We start from the raw sequence: 22,144 nt of genomic DNA, 5'->3' as shown, positions 1-22,144 counted from the left end.
AACCACTTTAACTATCTCTGACTCCCACATGAGCAAATAAAGCACATTTTTCCTCCAGCCCGCCTCATCCTCACTAGTATTTCTTACCCAATATAATATATGCAGTAACATGGCAACTGAGATTTTTAAAACCTGGCTTTACCCAAAGGCTCTTCTATTCGTGCTTAAATCTGTGGATACAAATAGGCTGTATCCTTGAAGGCAAAACCAATTTTCTAAATTTGTCCAAATACCAGGTATTGCGTTGCCCCTGGCTGTACAATTCCTTGTGCTCAAGAAAAGTGTGCAAATGAAACTGAGCTGAAAAATAGGGCTTCATTCATTTTCTTTTAAAGTCATGTACTCTTTGCAATTAGGTGTACTAATCAGAATACACATTATAATACTCAAGAGGTTTCCTTTAAATTAACCATTAAAAATAGAGTTCTCGGGAGAGATGGAAAATATAGAAAAAATTATCAAGGCAAGAGGAGGTAAGCAGCAGAACAATTTAGGACTATGCCTGGTAATTACAACTGGAGGAAGAAAAACCCACATGCAAAAATAGAGAGGTATTCATGAAGAAGCTGATTGTTTACCATTTACCAGCGCTTTCTGTTCAAAGTGTCCGAGAGCTCCCTGGCTATAGTTTTACATGATAAATACTAATTAAAAATCAGGGAAGCCAAGTGTAAAATTATTTTTGATGAACTAAAGCTGACAATTATTAAAGAAAACACACAAAGGCACACAAGAGACATCATTTGCTGGCATTATTTATCCTCCCTGGTTGGCCTAATATTTGGTGCTGCATGGAAGGGCTGAGACTTTAATTCTTCAAGTTTTGAATCTCACTTTGGGCAAAGCCAATTGGAAGTACTAACAAATCAGTTGGCTGGTTGAGACTTGAAACCTCCGTTTTCTTTGGAAATGAGAATTTCATTACAAAGTAAGAAAGATTTCTAATCAAAGACTAGCTGGCTGCCCAATCAAGCAGAACAGAGCACAGCCTGGCAGGACGTTCCCCACAGGCCATGGAAAGTTAGCACTGAAGCCAGCTCTGCCCAAATTGCACCAGTTTTGGCATCAAAAGTGAAGATAAATTTCCCTAGAGCAAAGCTGTACTGCAGTCGTGTCAGGAAATAACACCGATCTTAAAGCCTTCAAAACTCCATCTGTCTAAAGAATTTGCTCGTCTCAAATCTGCATCCCCGCTGAGCGATGCTCCCCTGGGTCAAACACCAGCGAGGGAGAAGGTCACAGCAGATCTTCAGGGCAGAAGCCCGAGGTTCTGTCCACAGGAATCAGATCAGCAGCCAGCCTTCTGGAAGAGGCAACCAGCTGCGGTTCTGGCCATTTGCTGCTGCAACCACTTCTTGGTCTCTTCTCCCCAGTAACAAGCGATGGGACGAGGGGAAACGGCCTCAAGCTGCACCAGGGGAGATTTAGGTTGGATATTAGGAAAAAATTCTTCCCGGAGAGAGCGGTCAGGCCCTGGCCCAGGCTGCCCAGGGCAGGGGTGCAATCACAGTCCCTGGAAGTGTCCAAAACCGTGTGGATGTGGTGCTTAGGGACAGGGTTTAGAGGTGGGACTGGCAGTTGGGTTAACGGTTGGACTCGGTGATCTCAGAGGTCCTTTCCAACCTTAACGATTCTGTGATTCTAAGTCAGCCTGACACAGCACCACAAGTTACCACGATTCTCGCAACACTCAGTTTAGTGTCACACTACATCTTCTTTCTGCCAAAAGATAACAAAGCAACTGGTTCACCTAACCAGGACTTCTACCTTGCTCAGCAACAAAGCATCCTGTAGGATACAAACACAGACCTAGTAACCTTATCAAACCCTCTTGCAGCTTCACTGCCAAACATCCAGCTAAACATAAAAAGGCCGGTTGAAATATAAAATGCAGAAAAGCAGCCCAGGACTTGCCTTTCCTGTCACTAAAGACCTGTCCCACAAAGCTCTGCAGCCTTAAGTTTCCTGGATGTGGAAACACGTGGATCTCTCTGCCTCGCCAGGATCATCAGGGAATATCTATCTTTTATGGAAAGTATAGTAACTTTTAGGGTATGTACCCAATCTCCAAAATACATGGTAACATGCAGGCAGCTCCGCTGCCTGAACAAACATCTCCACCGTCACCTTCCATGTATGCCCTAAGTCCTGTATTACATTTGCCAGCCCTCTTTGAACGTCTTGGACACCCTCAGACATCTGAAGTGAGACTAGATGCCTATACTGCATGTGTATTGCAGATTTAAAAAGCACAGTATGGCTGTGTCATCTTCCTGGCTGGGGGGAAAAAAAAAAAAAAAGGCGACTCACCACCACCAAAAAAACCCCCCAAACAATCAATCAAAAAAACCAGATAAAAGCTCCTGAAAGTTTGGATTTCAGCCCACTTGCATGTCAAATATCATAGAATCACAGAATCGTTAAGGTTGGAAAAGACCCTTAAGATCATCGAGTCCAACCGTTAACCTATCGCTGCCAAGCCCACCACTAAACCATGTCCTCAAGACGAGAAATATTCTATACTGACAATTAAAATTGTTGAGAAGACAAAACTCTCCAAATGCATCAAGAATTAGCAGTAAACACCACAGAAGGAACGGGTATGTTGTCAGGTATCATATGAGCTGCCTTGCTGCACAGTAACGTCACCATGCAGACAGCCAAATGCATTTACTGGCCACAAAAAGCAGGGGCAGGAGGATGATACCATCGCCGCAAATGCACCCCACCACTTCCCTTACTGAGAATTTCCCCCCAGGAGCTTTATACTTGGTTAACAATGAAGAGGCACTATTGCAAAAACCATTCTGCAAATATACCCTGTGAAGCATTTTCAACTGGTAATGGTTTTCCAGCATTATGCATCAAAACCTGATAAACCAGCGTCCTGTGCGCTGGATGTCTGGGTAAATGGATGCACGTATCTCCTGAACTGCAGTAAGGAACCAAGGCAAGTAATGAAGCATGACCAGCGCACAGGTCACTCACGATAAATGATTGCAGATGACACCAAGCTGGGTGGAAGTGTCGATCTGCTGGAGGGTAGGAAGGCGCTACAGAGGGCCCTGGCCAGGCTGGGTCGATGGGCCAGGGCCAACTGTATGAGGTTCAACAAGACTCAGGGCCGGGTCCTGTACTTGGGGCACAACAACCCCAGGCACCGCTGCAGGCGTGGGGAGGAGCGGCTGGGAGCTGCCCGGCGGGAAAGGACCTGGGGGTGGTGGTCGACAGCCGCCTGAACATGAGCCAGCAGTGTGCCCAGGTGGCCAAGAGGGCCAACGGCATCCTGGCTTGTATCAGGAATAGTGTGGCCAGCAGGAGCAGGGAGGTGATGGTGCCCCTGTACGGGGCACTGGTGAGGCCGCCCCTCGAATGCTGTGCTCAGCGCTGGGCCCCTCACCCCAAGGCGGCCATGGAGGGGCTGGAGCGTGGCCAGAGCAGGGCAGCGAGGCTGGGGCAGGGGCTGGAGCCCAAGGCTGGGGAGGAGCGGCTGGGGGAGCTGGGGGGGCTCAGCCTGGAGAAGAGGAGGCTGAGGGGAGCCCTCATCGCTCTCTGCAACTGCCTGAAAGGAGGCTGGAGCCGGGGGGGTCGGTCTCTTCTCCCCAGGAACAAGCGATGGGACGAGAGGGAACGGCCTCAAGCTGCGCCAGGGCAGGTTTGGGTTGGATGTTAGGAAAAACTTCTTCCCCAAAGGGCTGTCAGGCCCTGGCCCAGGCTGCCCAGGGCAGGGGCTGAGTCCCCATCCCTGGAGGGATTTAAAGAACGGACAGACGTTGGTGCTCGAGGACATGGTTTAGTGATGGACTTGGCAGTGCTGGGTTAACGGTTGGACTCGATGATCTTAAGGGTCTCTTCCAACCTTAACGATTCTGTGATTCTACGAAATGCAGTGTAATACACGTGTATATTGATGTGTCCAAGGTCTAGCAGAGGTTTCTAAACACCTTTTTTGTGATAAGAACCAGAAACGAAAGCTTTTTTCTAACACGCTGATCTTGCACCAAACATTTTTTGACCGCAGGTTAAATCCTTCCTCATTTTTTGGGAGTTCGTAAACCTGATACACACAAAAGTTCCCTCCTCACTGCCACTGTTGCCTTCGGTCTTAGTCCGGGAAGCATCATATCCCCTGCTCCTTGCAAACAGGGGTTTTGCAGCTACTGCTGTCTATGCAGGCAGTAAAGCTCTCCTTTTGAAGAGTTTATTATTCAGGGAGTTTACTAGCACACACTATGCTCACATCTGGCCAATACAGGGAATGGATCATTAGGCATCGTTATATATGAAAAGGAAGGTACAGGAGGGACATTAAAAATAATCCAGACCTTCTGAAGGAATCTGATACTTCCTAGCAGCCTATTTTTCTCCTCAAGAGATTAAAGCTCAAGACAACTGAGAATTTTGCTGCTTCCAGGCTATGCTGCTTTCTTGTGTGCTCTTCTCAGCAGTCCACAAAGGGAATCCACAGAGACACTTCCCTACTCAGCAACGCAGAGCCCTCAATCAAAGACAGCGCCCGAAGCCCCCTGGCTATCCCGATGCGTAAAAAGCATGCCACAAGGAGATCTGAGACAGAGAACCAACTGGAAAGCGTAATTTTTCTGCAGACCAAAAAGAATCAGGAGGCCTGCCTAGCCAGATAAGAAATAATCTGAACATATGCTTTATGACAGGAGAAACCCCTTACGAATGCGGGCATACAGACTGCTGAGGCAAGAAAGGGAATTTTAAACCCGACGGGCACGAAGTTATGCTGCTCTGTTCCCTCCCCACACCCCCCTCCAGGTCCATCAGTCTTCTGGTTCCAGAACCGATTCCACTGAATCACCCTCAGCTCACAAACCCCAGCAAAGTGCTTACTGTTATCTTCCCACGTCCTTAAAAACCTCACCTTTTGCTTACTCCATGTAAGGATTGGTGGCACGCTGCACTGGTAAAGCTTGGATTAGTCCACAGGACTACAGGGTGTCACTGAATGGGTCCTTAGCAGGCGGTGGCTTGTGAGTCTGAAAAAACGATGAGGAACATATCTCTTCTAGCAGAGCAAAAGCTAGTTTTGCGAGTAACCTTCCTAATATAAACAGGTAGGACTGTCCTTGGGCAACATGGACGGGTGGGAGCTTGCTTTTTGTTTTTTAAAGGGAAAAAGAGTGGGATCGTCCAAAAGGCAAGACACCCAGTCAGGCAAAAATGTTTTCAGTTTCTCCTTTTATCCATATTCTTCCGTACCAAAATTAGAATTTCCTTTCCTTCTAGATAACATAGAAGAAAACTTCAGGAAGGGTTACGATTTTCTTAGGAAACAAAGCAACAAAAAGGAGTATATTTTTCAGCAGCCTCTTTCAGACCTCAAAGATCCATGAAGACACCGTGCAAAGTTGCAGCAAGGGTAGGAACAGGCATTGTGTATGCAGCAATACCACCCAAAGAGATAGTTTAAACTTTTAATTCACATCCAGCCTTCGACTTTAGTAAACATTGCCGTACAACTCGGGTTTCCGTTCTCAGCAAAGCTTAACCAGCAGTAAGTGGAATGGCTGTTGTATTCCAGCAACAGAAATACCGGGTGGCACTCTTTGGGCAGGAACAAAGGCATTTTAAATAGCTAAAAATACCCAAAATCATTGTCCTTGTGTTTAAGCCACCACATTTTTCTCCTATATATTTAAAATTTTGACACGGCTATACTTTGTCTCTCACGAAGGAAGGTTAGGAATAATGAACAACCAAAACCTCACCAGATATTCAGAAGAGAGTGTTTCTGATTCAGCCCAATTAAGTGGAACTTCTTGCAGACTCATACAGGTTTTGACAAATGCTGACATTAAAAACAATAGTTCAAATGCGATTTTCTTCCCCGCCAAACTAGAATGGTTTTTCAAACCACTCTAGAATTGAGTTACAAGAGTTCAGATCTTCCAACTACCTGACAAAATTGTCAATGCACTGACATAACCGGGCCCCAAACTGCAACAAGAAACGTGCCACCCATCAATTTATAGCTGACGCTATGTCTTCAAGCTAAATACTCCTGGGAAGTTCACTACAAAATCATTTCTTACATAAAACACATCCCACAAATGTTATACCCACGTCGCATATAAGCATGGTTATGGTTAAAGCAATCTAAAATGGTATCGATTCAACTATGTCTTCCAGTTGCGAGGTTTAATTTTGGCTTCCCACTTTGCAATAAGCCCTTTTCCTCAAAACGGATAGGTTAGGTTTTGGTTAGAAGCAGGACAGTTCAAAAAAATTGAAGCAAACTAGGTAATTCTCCAGAGTTCTGGCAATTTCAAGTTACAAATTTCCACTAGAAATGGTAAGTGTGGCAACTCTGTAACCAAAGCACAGGAAATAAGAGAAATTTATCAGCCTCCCCCAGGCAGTCTCTCGTACCCAGAACTACCATTTGGCAGACGGAAAAATGTTTCCAACGTTACAAATAAAATAATTTTTTGTAGTTGCCTTTCAAAGAGCACTGAATAATGCAGCCGTCGCTCAAATCGGATCTACCTCTCTCCAGAAAGAGCAGGCGGCAAGCTACAACGGTGCGAGCCGGGGGAGGAAGGGTTCTTTAATCAAAAAGCTGCAAATAAAGAGATCCAAGTTCAACATCCTCAGTGGCAACAATTTATGTCGTCACTAATACCGTCTCAGTTCCACAGCTGGATCTAAATGCCTTTGGCTCTCCTAAGAATTTAATTCAAGCATTTCACAAACTGAAGTCAGTAAAGAGATTCTCAATGACTTCCATCGGTTTTGGAACAAGCTTATACTGTGTGCGTACATAACAATAGCACTCGTAGCAATACCCTGTACTTACTTTGAAATTTATCCCCCGTGGACTGGGAAACACTCTATCTGGCTGTTAAAAGCTTTAATCTACAAAATTACAGAAATTACTTTATTTTCACAAGAGGATACACAGGGAATAAACAGTTTGTTCAAGGTCACAGGCGGAGTAAGTGCCAAGAGGAGCATTAGAAAACAGACCCACTGCGCTGCCCGTCTTCAGCACAGACTAAGTACATTAAAAAAAAAAAGATTATTTTCATCCTTCTTCAGTGTTACACGGCTTAGAGCTAATTAAGAGGTAAATAAAATGAAAACAACCTTCAGAAGGTCAGAAATCTTTATGCCTGCCACCAGCAGAGAGGCAGTTTTATTCTACAATTTTTTTTGCTTCGTTATCTTACCGCATCTAATAATTCAGCAAGTCTAAGCAAGGCAGCTTCTTGACAGGCTGCTGCTAATGTGGCCGCAGGACCTCTGGCAGCTGCAAAGTGGCAGGCACTCAGAGGCAGTCAGCTTTGCTGAGGTGTTACAAATAGCCGTGCATTTTTCCTTTGGGATTTCGGATGTTCAGTGTATGATAACTCAGGAGCGTCCTTCCTCAACTGATCACAACGGACCTTGAAAGTCATTGCTGCTTTGTTTTGTGCTAAAGAATTATTTGGATCACCTCACCACCCCTCCCTCCCCTCAAAGATTCATCTTGCTTTCTTCTCCATGAACGACTGATCACCGGCTCTTAGAGAGTATAGAGGACCACCGACTTTTCCAACTTCTGGCCACTTACAAGACAGCAGCAGTTAGCTGTGTAGGTCCAGAGGCAGCCACCACACGTGAAACCCAAACTGAACGCACAGCGAAGCGGTGCCGCGTTTCGCCCGAGTCCTGACATTAATGCTATTGCTGCTTTTCTTGATTTTGAGCTTGATAGGCTTAATCACAGCACTGGTATTTTCAACTTCTACTTCTTTTAATCGTCCTAAGCATTTAGTATAGTGTATGCAGAGAGAGAAAGGAATCCAAACCAATTCTCTCATCCCCACCTCAAATCCAAATCAACCTCCACCTTCCCCATCCAAAAAAAAAAACAAACAACCAGCTAGAAAACAGATTAAAGAAAACCAGAACTCAAAGTGTCTAGTTATGCTTCCAAAGCTAGTTGTAAATATTCTGAAAATTAAGGCTACATAGTAATGCAATGCAGGGAAAGTCCCCCTGGCAGGAAAGGAAACAATGAAGGTGAAGACATACGTCTCCGTGCATAGAATTTGCTTGTCATCTAGAGATCTCACTGTGTTGTACCAAAATTCATTCACCGTCTCCACTACGCTCAACGAATTCCAACTTTGCAATTTCTGTGCTCTAACTTGGACCAGTAAGACTGGAAACGGCAAACTACCTTGCAAATGTCAGGCTTAAATGTGTTTTAAAATAAAAATTCTGTCTCCCCACCACTGCACTGCCACAGGTCACCAATAACCTAGACTGTGCTCATCCACAGCTGGGCTAGAAACAACGCAGCTCCGATGGAATTCAACATTTAACTCCAAAGATCCTCTGATCAAGTAAGGCTTTTCATCCCTTTCCCCCTTAGTGCTGAATTGCTCCGAGAGGTAACGGGACCAAGCTCCCGTTTAACAGTTACCCGACAGTGCAGGTGACACGGCCGTAGCAACGCACGCGCGTCGCCTGTACCTCTCCCCCTCCACACCTGGTGCGCCACAACCCGCTGCGCAAGTTGGGATGCGCTGACAGCGGGAAAGGAAATCTCTTCGCCTCTCGGCAGGGCTGGAACCCAACGGCGCCTCTTCACATTTAAGCTTTCTGCTGCTGTAGGATTGCTAATCAGGAAATGCCTTCCTCTTCTTTTTCAAATATAAAGCCTGATTTCCTTTTTAAGCCAAAAATGACATTTGTGATTTTCATCTGATGAGAAAAGTATAGCCTTCGGTATTTTTTTTTTTTAAATCTTAACTAACAGCATCATAGTGTGAATTCAGCAAAGGAATACCTGTAGGTTTCATTTCTCCCTCTGTTCTTAAAGTTTTTTTTACATTCTAGATTAACTTCGAAAGCAGTTCACATATACATAAGAACTATATATTCAGTCAGAAATAACGTATATGCAAAGGCATCAGAAAGGCGCAGTACCACATTTCCAAGAAAACAAATACAGACTTAAACCCTTCCCAATAAATACGCACACACATTCACATCACTGTGTATCTACAATATATCTAACAGAACCATTCCCTTAATAAACTCTTCTCTAGCTGAAATTTGTTTTCATTCAGAAAGTAATTTATTTAAAAAAGCATTCCATGACTTGGAGCAATAAAACTTATCTAACATATAAGGCTTTTCTACACAGTTTCTATACAAATTATATGGAAAAAAAAGCCCAATAAAGAAAGTAAAGGTTGTGACACAAATTAGAGTCAACATTTCTAAAGGAAATAATGAGGTTTACTTCACTTTTTCCCAATGATCTTTCCCCAAAAGCTGCTCAGGCTATGAGAACAGACCTAGTCAACCCATTAGTGCCAAATGCTGGCATTTCTTTCACAGTTACTGGAAAATGAAGCAGTCTTCACTCAGGATAGAAACAAGATATATCATCAGTCTGTCTAAGCCTAGGTAGGAAGATCCTTCACTTAAATATTTGGAAATGGATGGATTGGAAAGAGAAGGGAAAAAAAAAGAGGTTCAGGGAACATAAAACTACCATGTTTTCAAACTCATTAAAACCATTTCACAGCTGTTGATGCATTTGAGTATATGCAACAGGTTTCAGGACATAAAATATAATGAAAAAATAAACCATGCTGCTCTTCTACCGCCCTTTAATAGTGCAGTCCCTCTGCCAGTGCAATTTATTGTGTGCGTTACTTAGCCGTGCAACGTCAAAAGAAAATAAGCAAGGGAAATCAATAATCTTCACATTAAAAAAAGGTAACCTTAGATTAATGGCAACTAATTTGATATCTACAGACAAAGCTCTCATTCCCCACAGGAAGCCAGAATTAACTGCACTTTTACTTCTGCCCACCTGGAATCGGGTGGGAAGGGCAGGCAGAGGATGCCATCCCTGTGATCTTCTGAATTCCTCACCAAGGATCCAGGGAAGATCCGTGAAAGGAAGAAGGGCAATTCCTTACTGCCCTCAACACTGGCTACTTAGCAAGAACGGCAGCTCCGCTGGCTTCGGCGGGCATTATCAGACCTAACAGTGCTGGAAGAAAACAGGAGTATTTGGCTCTAAGCCTCTCATTTGATGAGCAAATTTCATATTTCAGGTGAAAGGCAGAGTTGGGTGCTTATCGTTAAAAAAGGAAAACTTGTCAAATTCCTCTGAACAACCGGTTACTGCAACCTCATGGCTTTTAACCTGAAACCGATTTGCTTTGCTACAGGCTCCAGTCTCGAACTTGTCACACGCTTGCGTACCAAACTTCGCATTTAACACACCAGCCAAAAATGGGTTCTTCAGGTTTAACAAATCACTGAAGACGGCTGGAACCAGTCACAAATCATAAGGAACAGAGCATGAGTCTCTTCTGCTGCTCTCTGGAGGTTCTCACTGCGCTGTCAGTGTCGCCTTGTGCTTTTACGATAGAAACTCACAGCTAATGAGACAGAAGCAAAGGTCATCTTCCCTAAGACAGGATTTCTTAAAGACTACAAGTTCAATCTGTCAAACCTTTTTGGGAAATATAAACTGCATACCGATATAGGATCGGTTATCTCCATCTTGTGCACTCAGCCATTACGCCACGAGAAACACGTGCTCGCTACTGCCTATAAGAAATACCGCCCTTTTAGAAATTGCACCTTTAAATAGTCTTCCGTCGAAGATTTCCTAATGGACCCAACGAGAAGTGGCTGCACTGAAGCACTTACTCATCTCTTGATTTTTCATTTCATGCTTTCAGCACACTGCACTTGTGCAAGTCCCTTTTTTCTAGGGCCCAGTTCTAAAGTCAGTTGGACTCCTAAAAGCCTTGATTTAAAGTGATTAGCAGCGCCCAATTTCAAACCCATGCTTGAGTACTTTTTAAAAATGTTGCCTCATACTGACCTATACTTGACTTTTCAGCCGAGTTCTTAGGGATGCTGTACACAGAAAAAAGGATTTAATGCCCCGAAGCAAATATTAACACATTAGGTAGCATTCATGTGAAAACTATTTCAAAGTCATGAAATTAAGCAAAGAATGCAAGACAAGAAGTGACTGATTAATGGTTTTGAGACAATCGCATATGTTGAATTAAACTGGCTTATCACTTCTCTCTCCCTTCTGAAGCATTAATGCCTTTCACACCGCTGCATACCATGCTGACTTATGCATCTAGCAGAAAAGGCAGTGTTCCACAGGTAATCTTCCCTGTCCATCACCCACCCTTTGAAACACTTGTGCTCCATCAAACAAGGATCTGGGAGCATTAATCGTCAAGGCGCAGAGTCTACGGCTCTTACAGGGTGCACTTCCTACAGCCCAGACATTGCAAATCTGGAGATTACCAAAAACAGTACTAGAACATTCAGGGGTTCCCTTCTTTAAATGTCTGCTTTCAGACAATGAATAACCTCCAGCATTGCAGATAAATGCATTTAAGAAAATAACTGAAAGACTTACTGGCAGTGTTTCAGGATACTTCCGTGACTTCATGCAACAGCTTGTGATTTTACAACTAAGCTGAAGAATATGTACCCTGCAGGCTTGCGAGGCCTTCAATTACTGCAACAGAAATAATGAGCCTTGCACTTGGAAAACTGATGGCATTAATCATTTATCTTTCAGAATGTATCTATCCCCACCGCTAAAACGTAGATAGAAAGTTAATATTTCCAAACAGTTCTACAGAGAGCATTTCAGCTTCCTGCTAAAGAGAAAACGCCGAACCGTTCTCTCAGGCTTACTGCAATCCATGTATGAATACGAGCGGGGAGGAAATGCAAACTTTCAGACCCATTCCTTCAAACTCACAGAACATTCATTTTAGATGCAGCCGTTAAGAAGAACTACTGATACTTTTTTCACCTTTTTCCTTTGTAGCACCCAGCGAACACAAGTTCTTATACACTCTCCAGTGTGTACTTACCCTTAGTTCAACTTCTTTGCCAAGTAAGTCATACAGGCTTGCTCCTTTGGAGGTAATTTCGGAAGCAAGCTGTCTAGCTGCCTTCAAGTCAGCGATCTGGAAACACAGCAACAGCGCTGAATAGCAAAAAAGAATCCCCACTATCACAAAGAAAATTAACGGAAAAAAAAAACCTCCTCAAAACTGTAACTCGGCCAGTTGTTGGTTCATGTGCTGCCCAGGGCAAAGGGAAACATCACCTTTTTCACATGCAAAAGTAAAAAGTATCTATACCAAAAGGTATGCGACTAGGACATTGCATAGGTAATGAATATTGATCATCTACAAGTGTTTTTTCATTAGTTCTTCAGGTGCTTTCTTCAGAGAGAAACACCAGACTTACAGAGAGGCAAAACCACCCGTGGTTCTGCCATTTTTTTCAAGAACGGTAGCATTATTGCCTCACAAGCAGGCATGACATAGTACAGCTATAAAAGAATCAAAGACTAAAAATATTAGAATATAGAAGAGGTGCTAAAACTAACAAAAAGCACTAACAGGAATTCCTCTTATTTAACAAAGCGTTGGGGTTTTTTAATATCTAGAGATGGCGTTTACTTTCAGGGCTTGAACAGCTTTGATGTCTGTTAGGGTAACATGAAGATTTCCCTTTCCTTCAACACAAACGGGCTGAAAACCCAACTTTCAGTCAGTATTGTGCAAACTCCTCCCGTTGCAACAAGGTTAGCAGATAGAAAAGAGCCTTTATCCTGGCCTACTCCAATATTTCTATGATTTCAATAGCAGTCCAAACCAGAGATAACCAGTTTTGTGCCACTGTTGCCTTGTATTATGTTTCTGGTTGAGAATTCACAGAGATTAAAAGAAATCATAGCATATAACCTCAACTACAGAAAGTATGAGTTGAAACCATACCCGCTCCGTTGCAAGAACATTCTCTACTTCAGTTTCAGATAGAAAATGGATTTGGTTTTCATAAGTGAACACAAAAACCCCTGCCCAAAACAAGAGTACGAGTTTTCCTTACTTTTGAGCCAAGATCGAACTTGAACTTGCTGCTGTCTTCCTCGCTCACGTCTGCACGTTCCACTCCCTTAGTATTCATAGCACCATAAAGCACAGAGGTGACCTTTAGCAGTTCCTTCACTGCGTAGCCATCTGCCTGGTAAAGCTTCTTAGTGTTGAGCTTTATGTGAGCTTTGGTAGCCTTTGGGAAGAAAGAATGAATTCACTGCGTCACAAAGAACAAAATCCTCATTTACCTCTTCACACTTCACTCGAAAGCTCTTTTTGGGGGCGCCGTGCTCTGCTCTATGGAAATAAATCTCCCTGTTTGGAAACACAAGTTTGCCTCATCATATTACCGGTGTTTCTAGAAGAAATTTTTCTGAAACACGTGCACTTTCTGCGTGTCAGAACATTTGCAGGTAATTGCCAGAATGAAAAAACTCAAACTATCCATTAATTCTTCCCTGCATGAAGATCAGCAAAAACCCTGCGCGCCACTTAAATTCAAATTAAGTTTAAGTGGAATCTAAGTGCTGCCCAGGTCTTGTGATGATGCTGCAGAGAGGTAAATTTCACCCTTAATGAGTTACAAGAATAAGATCAATTATCCTAATTTAACTGTCTTCTCTTCCAGCAGTGCCTTCAGAATATTTTGTTTCTCTCAAATTTTTTCCTGCTACGATATTAGTGATTTTATTCCCTTGTTTTCCATCTCTGAAAAGTACAGACAGACCAGTAAGGAAAAACACATGAAAAACGATAACAACTTTTTTATACTTCAAAATAATAAAGGGGGGAAAAAGAGCATAATAGAAATGATACATCTGTCACAGAAAGGACACAAATGTTGTTCTTGAAATTCCTGACAAGATTATATTATAAATGAATAGCCACAAGGAGCCAACACCAAACTTCAGGTAAAACCCTGAGGCAGCCTTCCTGATGGCACAGCTAAACAAGCAAGCAAACAAAAATTGATCACTGGTTACGAATACAAAAACTAAGCACCCGAACGACTTAACGTCTTCTTTTCAGTGTCTTTTAAAGATGAAACTTCTGCTAAAACGTTTATCCTTTGGGGATACCGTGGGGCAGAAAGAATCTATCCATGATTCACTTGTGGTATGACACGACTTTGGTACTACAGTGTTACCGTAAGCAGTTCACACCCCCCTCGGGCTCTGACCGTGCAAGACCTTCCATCTGGGATAAAAGACTCCAACATTAAAAGGGTTGGTACAAGTTTTGCCCGCTCTGCACTGAGCTTCACTCAATAACTGAATGCAGGACAATTTCCTGTGAAACTAAAGAAAGGAGCACATCTCAAACCATGGATTTAGCTCCAACTTTTCAAAGAACAAAGGAAACAAAGCAAACAGTCGTTGGCCCATGTTTCTTCATACGCATCTTGTCAAACTTGATGACTTTACAAGCCTCTCTCATCCCAAAATCTCAACCCAGCAGAGGGAACTGACTCTACATCTGCTTCCTGCCGGCAGGAACTGAGCTGAAAAGTGAAGTCAGAACTTCCAGAACAGGTTGCTGATGTTGTACACCCTGAGCTGGGGGAATAAGAGACTTACGGTACAAAAAACCCTAATTGCTTTTGAAAATTTTGACCAGCGTGACCTCAAATGAGCCAATACACGAAGTGGAAAGCCAGATATGTTCTCCTTCCTCCCCTTTCAGTAGAAGGAATCTAAAAACCTAATTGTAGAAACAGCAGGTATTACATTTTAAGAGAAGCAGGTCATTAAATTGACAGAATCTGTTAAACATCCCCTACACAAAGAAGATTAATGCACCACATCATAAAGGATGTTGTTAAAGACAGGAATTCCAATTTCAGTTCCATTCAACCCCAAGAGAGAAAAATCAATGCCTAGTAAAAGAAAAAAAAAAAAAAGTTTTTTCACTCAAAGACTACTTAAAAAGAGGAAAAAAATACAGAGACAAGTACATATTTTTTCAGATTGGCATAATGGCATTGCTTACTCAAGAAGGTAACTTCACGTTTGGAAAGCTTGAGTCAGTCACCCGTTTTATAACACCTCGAAATAGTTTTAAAGTACCATTAAAAATCACCTCCATCTATTCTGAAGATCAGATTATTACAATGCAATAGAAAAGAGGAATAGAAATATACTGCAAGGAGGGCATCAACTGCCAGAAAGTTTGCTTTACTTTAAAATCTGCTTTTTTATTACCAGAGCCAAATTTTGACAGCGTGCTGGAAATGCAAAAACAGCCCAGGGAAGAACCAGAACTCCCAGCTGAGTCCTCCAGCCGTTCGGTTGCAGCGTCGTGGTCTTTAGCCTGTCTAGCCCAAACATTTTGCATCCTTTCCTGTACAACGGCACGTTCTCGATAGGAAGAATGAGGATTGCTCTCCTCTCCCTGTCTTGTTTAATACTTCGGATAGTCTCCTGGGTACTGAAGTAGTGGCTCTAAATCTCCACAGGCTGAAATGGGAATGGGACACACGATACTTCCCAGAAAGCACTCAGGAAGATTATGAGCAGACATTGCATCAACTGCTTCTCCTATCACTTTTTAAAAACCAAATACGCCTGCCTTTTGCAAAAGGTTTGGTACCTTAGTGTGCCAAGCATGTTTTCAGGAAGGCACTGCTATGAGACTAAACTCATCGGAGGCTTTTTGCTGCACTCCACCTCAAACTGGGATCCAAGTGGGCTCGAGCAGGAGCCCGGTGTTGAGCTACACAGACTAGGGCAGTTCTAGGTGGGAAAATGATTGAAAAAACACATAAGACAATGCTGCAGACACTTCAGGAACTTTTGGGTCCAAAAAATAAGACATTTAATAAGTTCTCAAACTACCAGTAACACAGAGCAATACATAATTTGTGTAAAAAATTAACGCATCTTTACTCCTCGTTCAGTAAAGGAGAGCAATACTCTAGTTATATTTCATGATGATTAATCTCTCCTGATATTCTCTTCTGAGACAAATCTGTCTCCATCAAATCTCACATCTGGCTACGGATGCATAAAGCTATTAGCTCCTGGAGAAGATAACTGTGGATTCCATGGACAGTGAATTATTAAGGAAATGTCTCCAAGCTTTTCTCATTCTGAAAATGCTGACAACCTACAATAATCCCCATATTATCTTGTAATATTAACTGAGACCAAGTACAGGATGATTAAAGAAATTTCCATTCATTTCATTTTCTGAATCATATTATGTAATTCTGCAAAACCCTTGGGATTTCTTACATGAAGTCAGCTATTAAAAGGAAAATGCATGCATAACATTATTTCTGCTTCCATACTTGTCCTTTTAAAACATGCTTGATTTGGAGGGGGGAAATCCCTCCAAAGAAAATAAATCTGTTCACTACCTCTTATGATGCTCCAGGGCTCAAAAGTGCATTCTGGTATGTACGGAAGTGTATCGTGCTCTGAACATAGTAACACCAAGAATTAAGGAAATTTACGGTGGGCATCATCACAAACCAGAAGGGAAAAGCTGTCTTGGTTTTAATGTCATTTTAATATATTTTAAAAATTCAAAAAAGTGTTATAAGAAATTAATCTTTGGTATTAGCATAAAGACTTCCACTGCTTCCAGACCCACCCGCAGCCCCATTAAGTTTTTTTTCACCTAATTAAGAGTGCTATGTAAGTATGTCACAACAGCAAAGGCTCATGCTGCATCAAAATAACAAGAATGATATGAAGGACAATGTTATTTTATTCCACAAGACTGAAAAAGCTGACGGCCCAATTCAAGTATGCTCATGCATAACATGATAAAAGATTTGATCTGAGAAAAATATGGCTCGATCTAGTACGTGAGAAGGCTCCCCCAACAGAATACCAATATATGATTCTATATCATAATGAAAACATCAGAAGTTATGAGTATTCAAGCATACAAAAGAATCAGGCATCCAAAGTTAGCAATAAATATGATGGGATCTCTTCTGAACTCATTTAAACGGCTTCAAAAAATTTCATCTCTACAGCTACATCTTCCACCATTACCTTTCTATAAGTGATACGAAGTGATAAGGATGGATATTGTTTTAGCGTTAGGTGTTTAGGTCCCAATTCTGCAAAGAGATGTACGTAACTACGTGATTTCAGTAAGAGTACGCCCTGGCCCGGTCAAGTTTGTAACAGCACAAGACATACAATACAGCACAAGAATACAATACATACTCAGCCACCCACTGCAAGGAAATCGTGAGGGGTTAAGAGAGAAGGCATTAAAGCTAATATGGAACCAGTATTTCAATGTGCTTAAGCGTGACTCCTTAGGCAGACTTACCATGAACTGAGCCACCGCCTTAATGAAGAAAACTCGATCCTGCTCTGTCTCCACGTCAGGAGGAATATCAGTCTGGGGTTCATACCTGTGGAAAGCAGCATGAGTAGATTCTGAGAGAAATACATGTGCAACATTAAAGAGAGTGGTTCATTTGTGAGGCAAAAATCAAACAAAACAAGCATGTACAAGACTGGAAAAGAAGTCTTTAGCTCCTACTGCAGACTGGAGTATCCAGACCCTGGAATGCATACAATGGGTTTGTGTACAAACTGCAAAAGCTGTAAAACCTGAGAATTCTCCAGAAGGAATTGTTACCCTGGGGTCCTGAACACATCTTTTCAGTCAGTTTTGCAAAGGAGCAAAATTTAGCTGGCTCAATCAAGTCTGTGAAATACTCATTTTCAGAATTAATTTACTACTTAAATCACAAGCTGCTTATATAAATCAAACTCAACCACTTATGGCTTCACCATTTAAAACACCAGGCATACGACTGGCTTAATACTCCCAGTCTTTCCAGGGGTATGTTAAAATGACTTGTACCAGATTACTATTGTTGGTCATAACAAAACCAGCCACCTTGTCCTTTAAAACGTTATGACGCTTTTCCACACTCTCTAAATGCAGCAGTTCACACTCAGACATCATTTCAAACATATTACTTTGAAAAGTAAACGAAACTTATGAAAAAGCAAATTGAAAGGTTGTGAAATGCCTTAAAAAAAAGAAACACTAGTGAAATGCAGAAACTTCTAGAAGCCACCAGCCTACAGGAACCAGGGAAGGAAAAAAGTAAATTCCCAGTCTTATAAAAGGCTTCGAGATTTTCAGCATTCAGACAGGCAAAAAAGCATCTTCGCTTTCACATCACAGTTGAAATTATGAGCAAGGAACGTGCAAAGTAGCCTCTCTGCTTTAAAGTGTAATTAAAAGGCTTCTAGAAGCTGGAAAAGCTGTCTGCCTGTGTCAAGTGTAATGCTGACCCATCACAGAAAAGGACACCAGTGTTTGGTTGCTACTTGGTCTGAAAGTGAAGCACTTCACTATTAGGCATAGGGTTCCCTATAACACAGAAGTTTAAGCTTTTAGAAGTGTTCAGATTCATTAGAGAAATATTTTTAAAACAGTATTTTTGTTTTCTTTCAATTGCTCTGTTATTTTACAGTTACGTCCTACGGGGGACACTGGTTTATGTTTTTACACGTGAGTTGAAAACAACCAGTAATTTAGACCCTCAGTGTAACAGCAGTATTTTAAAGAATATTTAGGTAACTTAATCCAAGTAATTTTGAATAGTTGTAAGCATTCCCCTATTTTATTACAATTACAACAGTATTCAGCAAATTTCTAACAGCTCGGTAATTAAACTTAATGGATACTAATTATGAATCCAGGCCAAAAAATAGCAATCAGGCAAATGGGTCACTGTCATATTTTCGATTGTAATATTCTACCTTATGAGTAGCTTAAAAAACTTAGTTTATTTTTTCAGTAACATGGGAGAAAGAAGATCACGTATAATTTGATTAGCACCTGAATTTTCATAAATATTTAACCAAAGTCTGTCAATGGGTTAAGTGGGTGTAAAACTACAACTGAAGAGTAGTAGATTAGTACGGAAGCATTTTATTTTTTTTACACATGGCATGGATGCTAGACAATACCAGGTTGAACCAATAACAATTGTAGCAACAAGGTAAGAGCTAACAGTATCTTAAGTTCTCGCTATATATCGTCCTGTTTGGGGCACAAGGTCAGATACAAGCAGAATGGTAATGGAGTTTGTAGAATATGTGAAAGAGAAATGGCTACTTCTGAATAAGTATGTCCACCTCCAGGATGCAATCTGCCAGAACCGAGTCGTATTTTCTACTTCAGCTACTAAAACACTTTTTTTTTTGGTTGTATAATTAAACTAAAAACCTGCAAACTTCACCACCACATTTTCTATCTGACATTTAGAAGAGTAGATCTCAAAGAATGACTAAATATGTTCCTCTTTAAACTTCTTCACACAGTTTGACACCAAAACATCAGCTCCAAGCATGCATACCACACCCCAGCATCAGCCCCAGCATTCGTTAGCCCAACCACCAACCTTTTCACTAGCCAGAGAAGCACTTCTGAAACAAGCATGAAGTTTGGGGTATGGAAATTCTCCATAGATATGAGCCGGGGATACCCCAGCGCCCTCATCATCTCAGTAAAATCTGAAAAACAAGCAAGAGCAGGGATTCCTTCTTACATAGCCAACATCACCAAGAACTCCGGTTCCCACAGCATGCTGCTTGTTTACCGCTAGATATGCCCTGTTCAAAGTACTGTTAAAAAAAAAAAAAATCCTGAATGCATTAATTAAAAGAAATAACATCATTTCAATAGAAAACATGCCTGAGTAAAAAGGTGACTTTTTAGAAGAGATTCACTGGGTAGAAACAATGTTAAAACGGCTTCTCTCTACAAAACCCGCTGTTTAAATGAAGTTAACTGTGGGCTGCGGTGATCACCACCATGCAGACCTGTGCTTCCCCAGTCCTCTGCCTTTATTACGCCCTGTTAAAGCACAGCCCATCAGCCAATTTAAAGAAAGGCTCCAACCCCGCAGCAGGCTTTCCTGCAGCCCTCGTCCGAGGCACCGGTTAGACCCCAAGCTCCCCTCAACCCCCAGCCGTGCCTCTAAGTGAAACTACGGGGCAAAACTTCAAGGAAAAGCGGGAGCCGCTGGCCTGCTGAGGCGCCCAACGGGGGCCGGAGCTGCTCTGCAGGCCCCAGCGAGCCGCGGCAGCCCGGGGAGGGGACGACGCCGAGACCGGGGGGCTGCCGCGTCCCGCCCCAGACCCCGCTCCCCTCAGCGAGGTTCCTCACTCCTGAGGTCGCGGAACGACATCGCCGCGGCAGCCCGCGGGCCTCCGCCTGCCGCCGCCGCGCTAGGCCGCGCCGCTCGTCTCTATGGCAACCCCGCCTACGGCGCAGCGGGCGGGCCAAACTCCTGCGGAAAGCGAAGCGCCATGGCGGCCGGGCAGGCCCCGGTTCCGCCCCGGCAGCCCCTCACCAGCCGGGGAGGCGAAAGCCAGCGGCTCCGGGGCTCTGGTGGGGCCTGCTGGTGAGATCGCTGCCCCTGAGGTGCAGGCTGTCCCCACTGCCCAAGCCAAATCTGGGATGCCCTGCATGTCATGGCTGTTCCCTCCGTGCTGGCTCCGAGACTCCACAGCTCCCAGCCACCCTGAGGCGACATCCAGTCGGGACAGGAGCTTTGCTGAGCCTCTCTTAAATGTGTTATTCAGGGAGCAGGGAGGGAGGGCTAGGAGCCATCATCAGTTATTTTCACAGAACCACAGGATGCTCTGGGCTGGCAGGGCCCTTTCCAGGCCATCCCCTCCATCCCCCTGCCATGGGCAGGGACAGCTTCAACCACATCAGGGTGCTCAGAGCCCCGTCCAGCCGGGCCTTGAAGGTTTCCAGGGATGGGGCATCTCCCACCGCTCTGGGCAACCCCTGCCACTGTCTCACCACCCTCGGCGTAAACAATTTCTTCCTTATATCCAGTCTGAATCTCCCCTCTTTCAGTTTAAAACCATCCCCCCTTGTCCTGTCGCAGCAGGCCCTGCTAAAAAGCCTGTCCCCCCCTTTCTTGTCGGCCCCCTTTCAGCACGGCAAGGCCGCAGTGAGGTCTCCCCGCAGCCTCCTCCTCTCCAGGCTGAACCCCCCCAGCTCTCAGCCTGTCCTCCCAGCAGAGCTGTGCCACCCTCGGAGCATTTCGGTGGCCTCCCCTGGCCCCGCTCCAACAGCCCCATGTCCTTCCCGTGCTGAGGACCCCCGAGCTGGACGCGGGGCTCCAGGGGGGTCTCCCCTGAGCGGAGCAGAGGGGCAGAATCCCCTCCCTCGCCCCGCTGCCCACGCTGCGGGGGATGCAGCCCAGGAGACGCTTGGCTTTCTGGGCTGCCAGCGCACATGGCCGGCCCATGGCCAGCTTTTCATCCCCCAGCACCCCCAAGGCCTTCTCGGCAGGGCTGCTCTCCACCCCTCCATCCCCCAGCCTGTGCTGATACCGGGGGTTGCCCCCACCCAGGTGCAGGACCCTGCCCTTGGCCTCGTTGAACCCCATGAGGTTCACACAGTCCCACCTCTGCAGCCTGCCCAGGTCCCTCTGGATGCCATCCCGTCCCTCAGGTGTGTCCATGCACCGCTCAGCTTGGTGCCATCTGCAAACTCGCTGAGGGTGCACTCGATCCCACTGTCTGTGTCACTGATGAAGATATTGAGCAGCACTGGCCCCAGTACGGACCCCTGAGGGACACCACTCATCACTGGTCTCCATCTGGACACTGAGCCGTTGACCACTACCCTCTGGATGCGACCATCCAGCCAATTCCTTATCCACCAAACAGTCCACCCATCAAATCCATATCCTTCCAATTTAGAGAGAAGGATATTGTGGGGGACCATGTCAAAGGCCTTACAGAAGTCCAGAGAGATGGCATCCGTAAATAAATCCATAAAATAAATCCAGAGAAATGACATCTTTTCAGAGAAGACCCAACAGTACCTGTGCCACGTTAAACCGTGGCTGCTGTGGTTTGAGGAGCAGGCTGTGCTTCCCCACGGGACGGCACAGCGGACACCAGGGATACGAAAACCCACGTCCTCACCTCGCCAGAGCGGATACAAACCCACCACTGCCACATCCCGATGGGCTGAACCCATGGCTCTCGGTCCTGTTGGAGTCAGCATGTTGGAGATATGCAAGAAATAAGACAAAGGATGTTAAGGTAGAGGACATTCATCAACCTCTGTAAACGGTTAATGAGACCTGGACTGAGAGAAGAAACAGGAGGACACCACAAAACTGTCTAGCAAGGAAATACCAAGATAAGGACAAGAAAACAGGGCCGCTGATAAAGCTGAAGTGAGAATCACTTGAACCATGAGTGAACTATCCTAAT

The 22,144-nt window shown here is 44.0% G+C and overlaps 1 protein-coding gene across 5 annotated transcripts in view; it reads right to left on the bottom strand.

The window, feature by feature from the left end:
• Positions 1-20,142, bottom strand: part of IFT38 (intraflagellar transport 38) — a 78,471-nt gene extending 58,329 nt beyond the window's left edge. For 3 of the 5 annotated variants that reach the window (XM_087732317.1, XM_009477298.2, XM_087732321.1), the window contains exons 1-5: positions 20,067-20,142; positions 19,300-19,411; positions 17,202-17,286; positions 12,925-13,104; positions 11,898-11,993 (exon numbers count right to left, since the gene is read on the bottom strand). In XM_087732317.1, the coding sequence (XP_087588443.1) occupies positions 11,898-11,993; positions 12,925-13,104; positions 17,202-17,286; positions 19,300-19,411; positions 20,067-20,088 (495 nt within the window). In that variant the 5' untranslated portion in view covers positions 20,089-20,142. Of the gene's footprint in view, positions 1-11,897; positions 11,994-12,924; positions 13,105-17,201; positions 17,287-19,299; positions 19,412-19,592; positions 19,827-19,875 lie in introns of those variants that run through there. The other 2 variants (XM_087732318.1, XM_087732319.1) reach the window with 2 other exon arrangements.
• Positions 20,143-22,144: the final 2,002 nt, after the last annotated feature.

The sequence above is a fragment of the Nipponia nippon genome, unplaced genomic scaffold (genome assembly GCF_047370975.1).
Source record: "Nipponia nippon isolate SJK-2023a ecotype South Korea unplaced genomic scaffold, ASM4737097v1 scaffold_5, whole genome shotgun sequence".
Classification (NCBI taxonomy): Eukaryota; Metazoa; Chordata; class Aves; order Pelecaniformes; family Threskiornithidae; genus Nipponia; species Nipponia nippon.
Note: the sequence above shows the minus strand (reverse complement) of the source record. Positions and strands in the feature narration are given on the sequence as shown.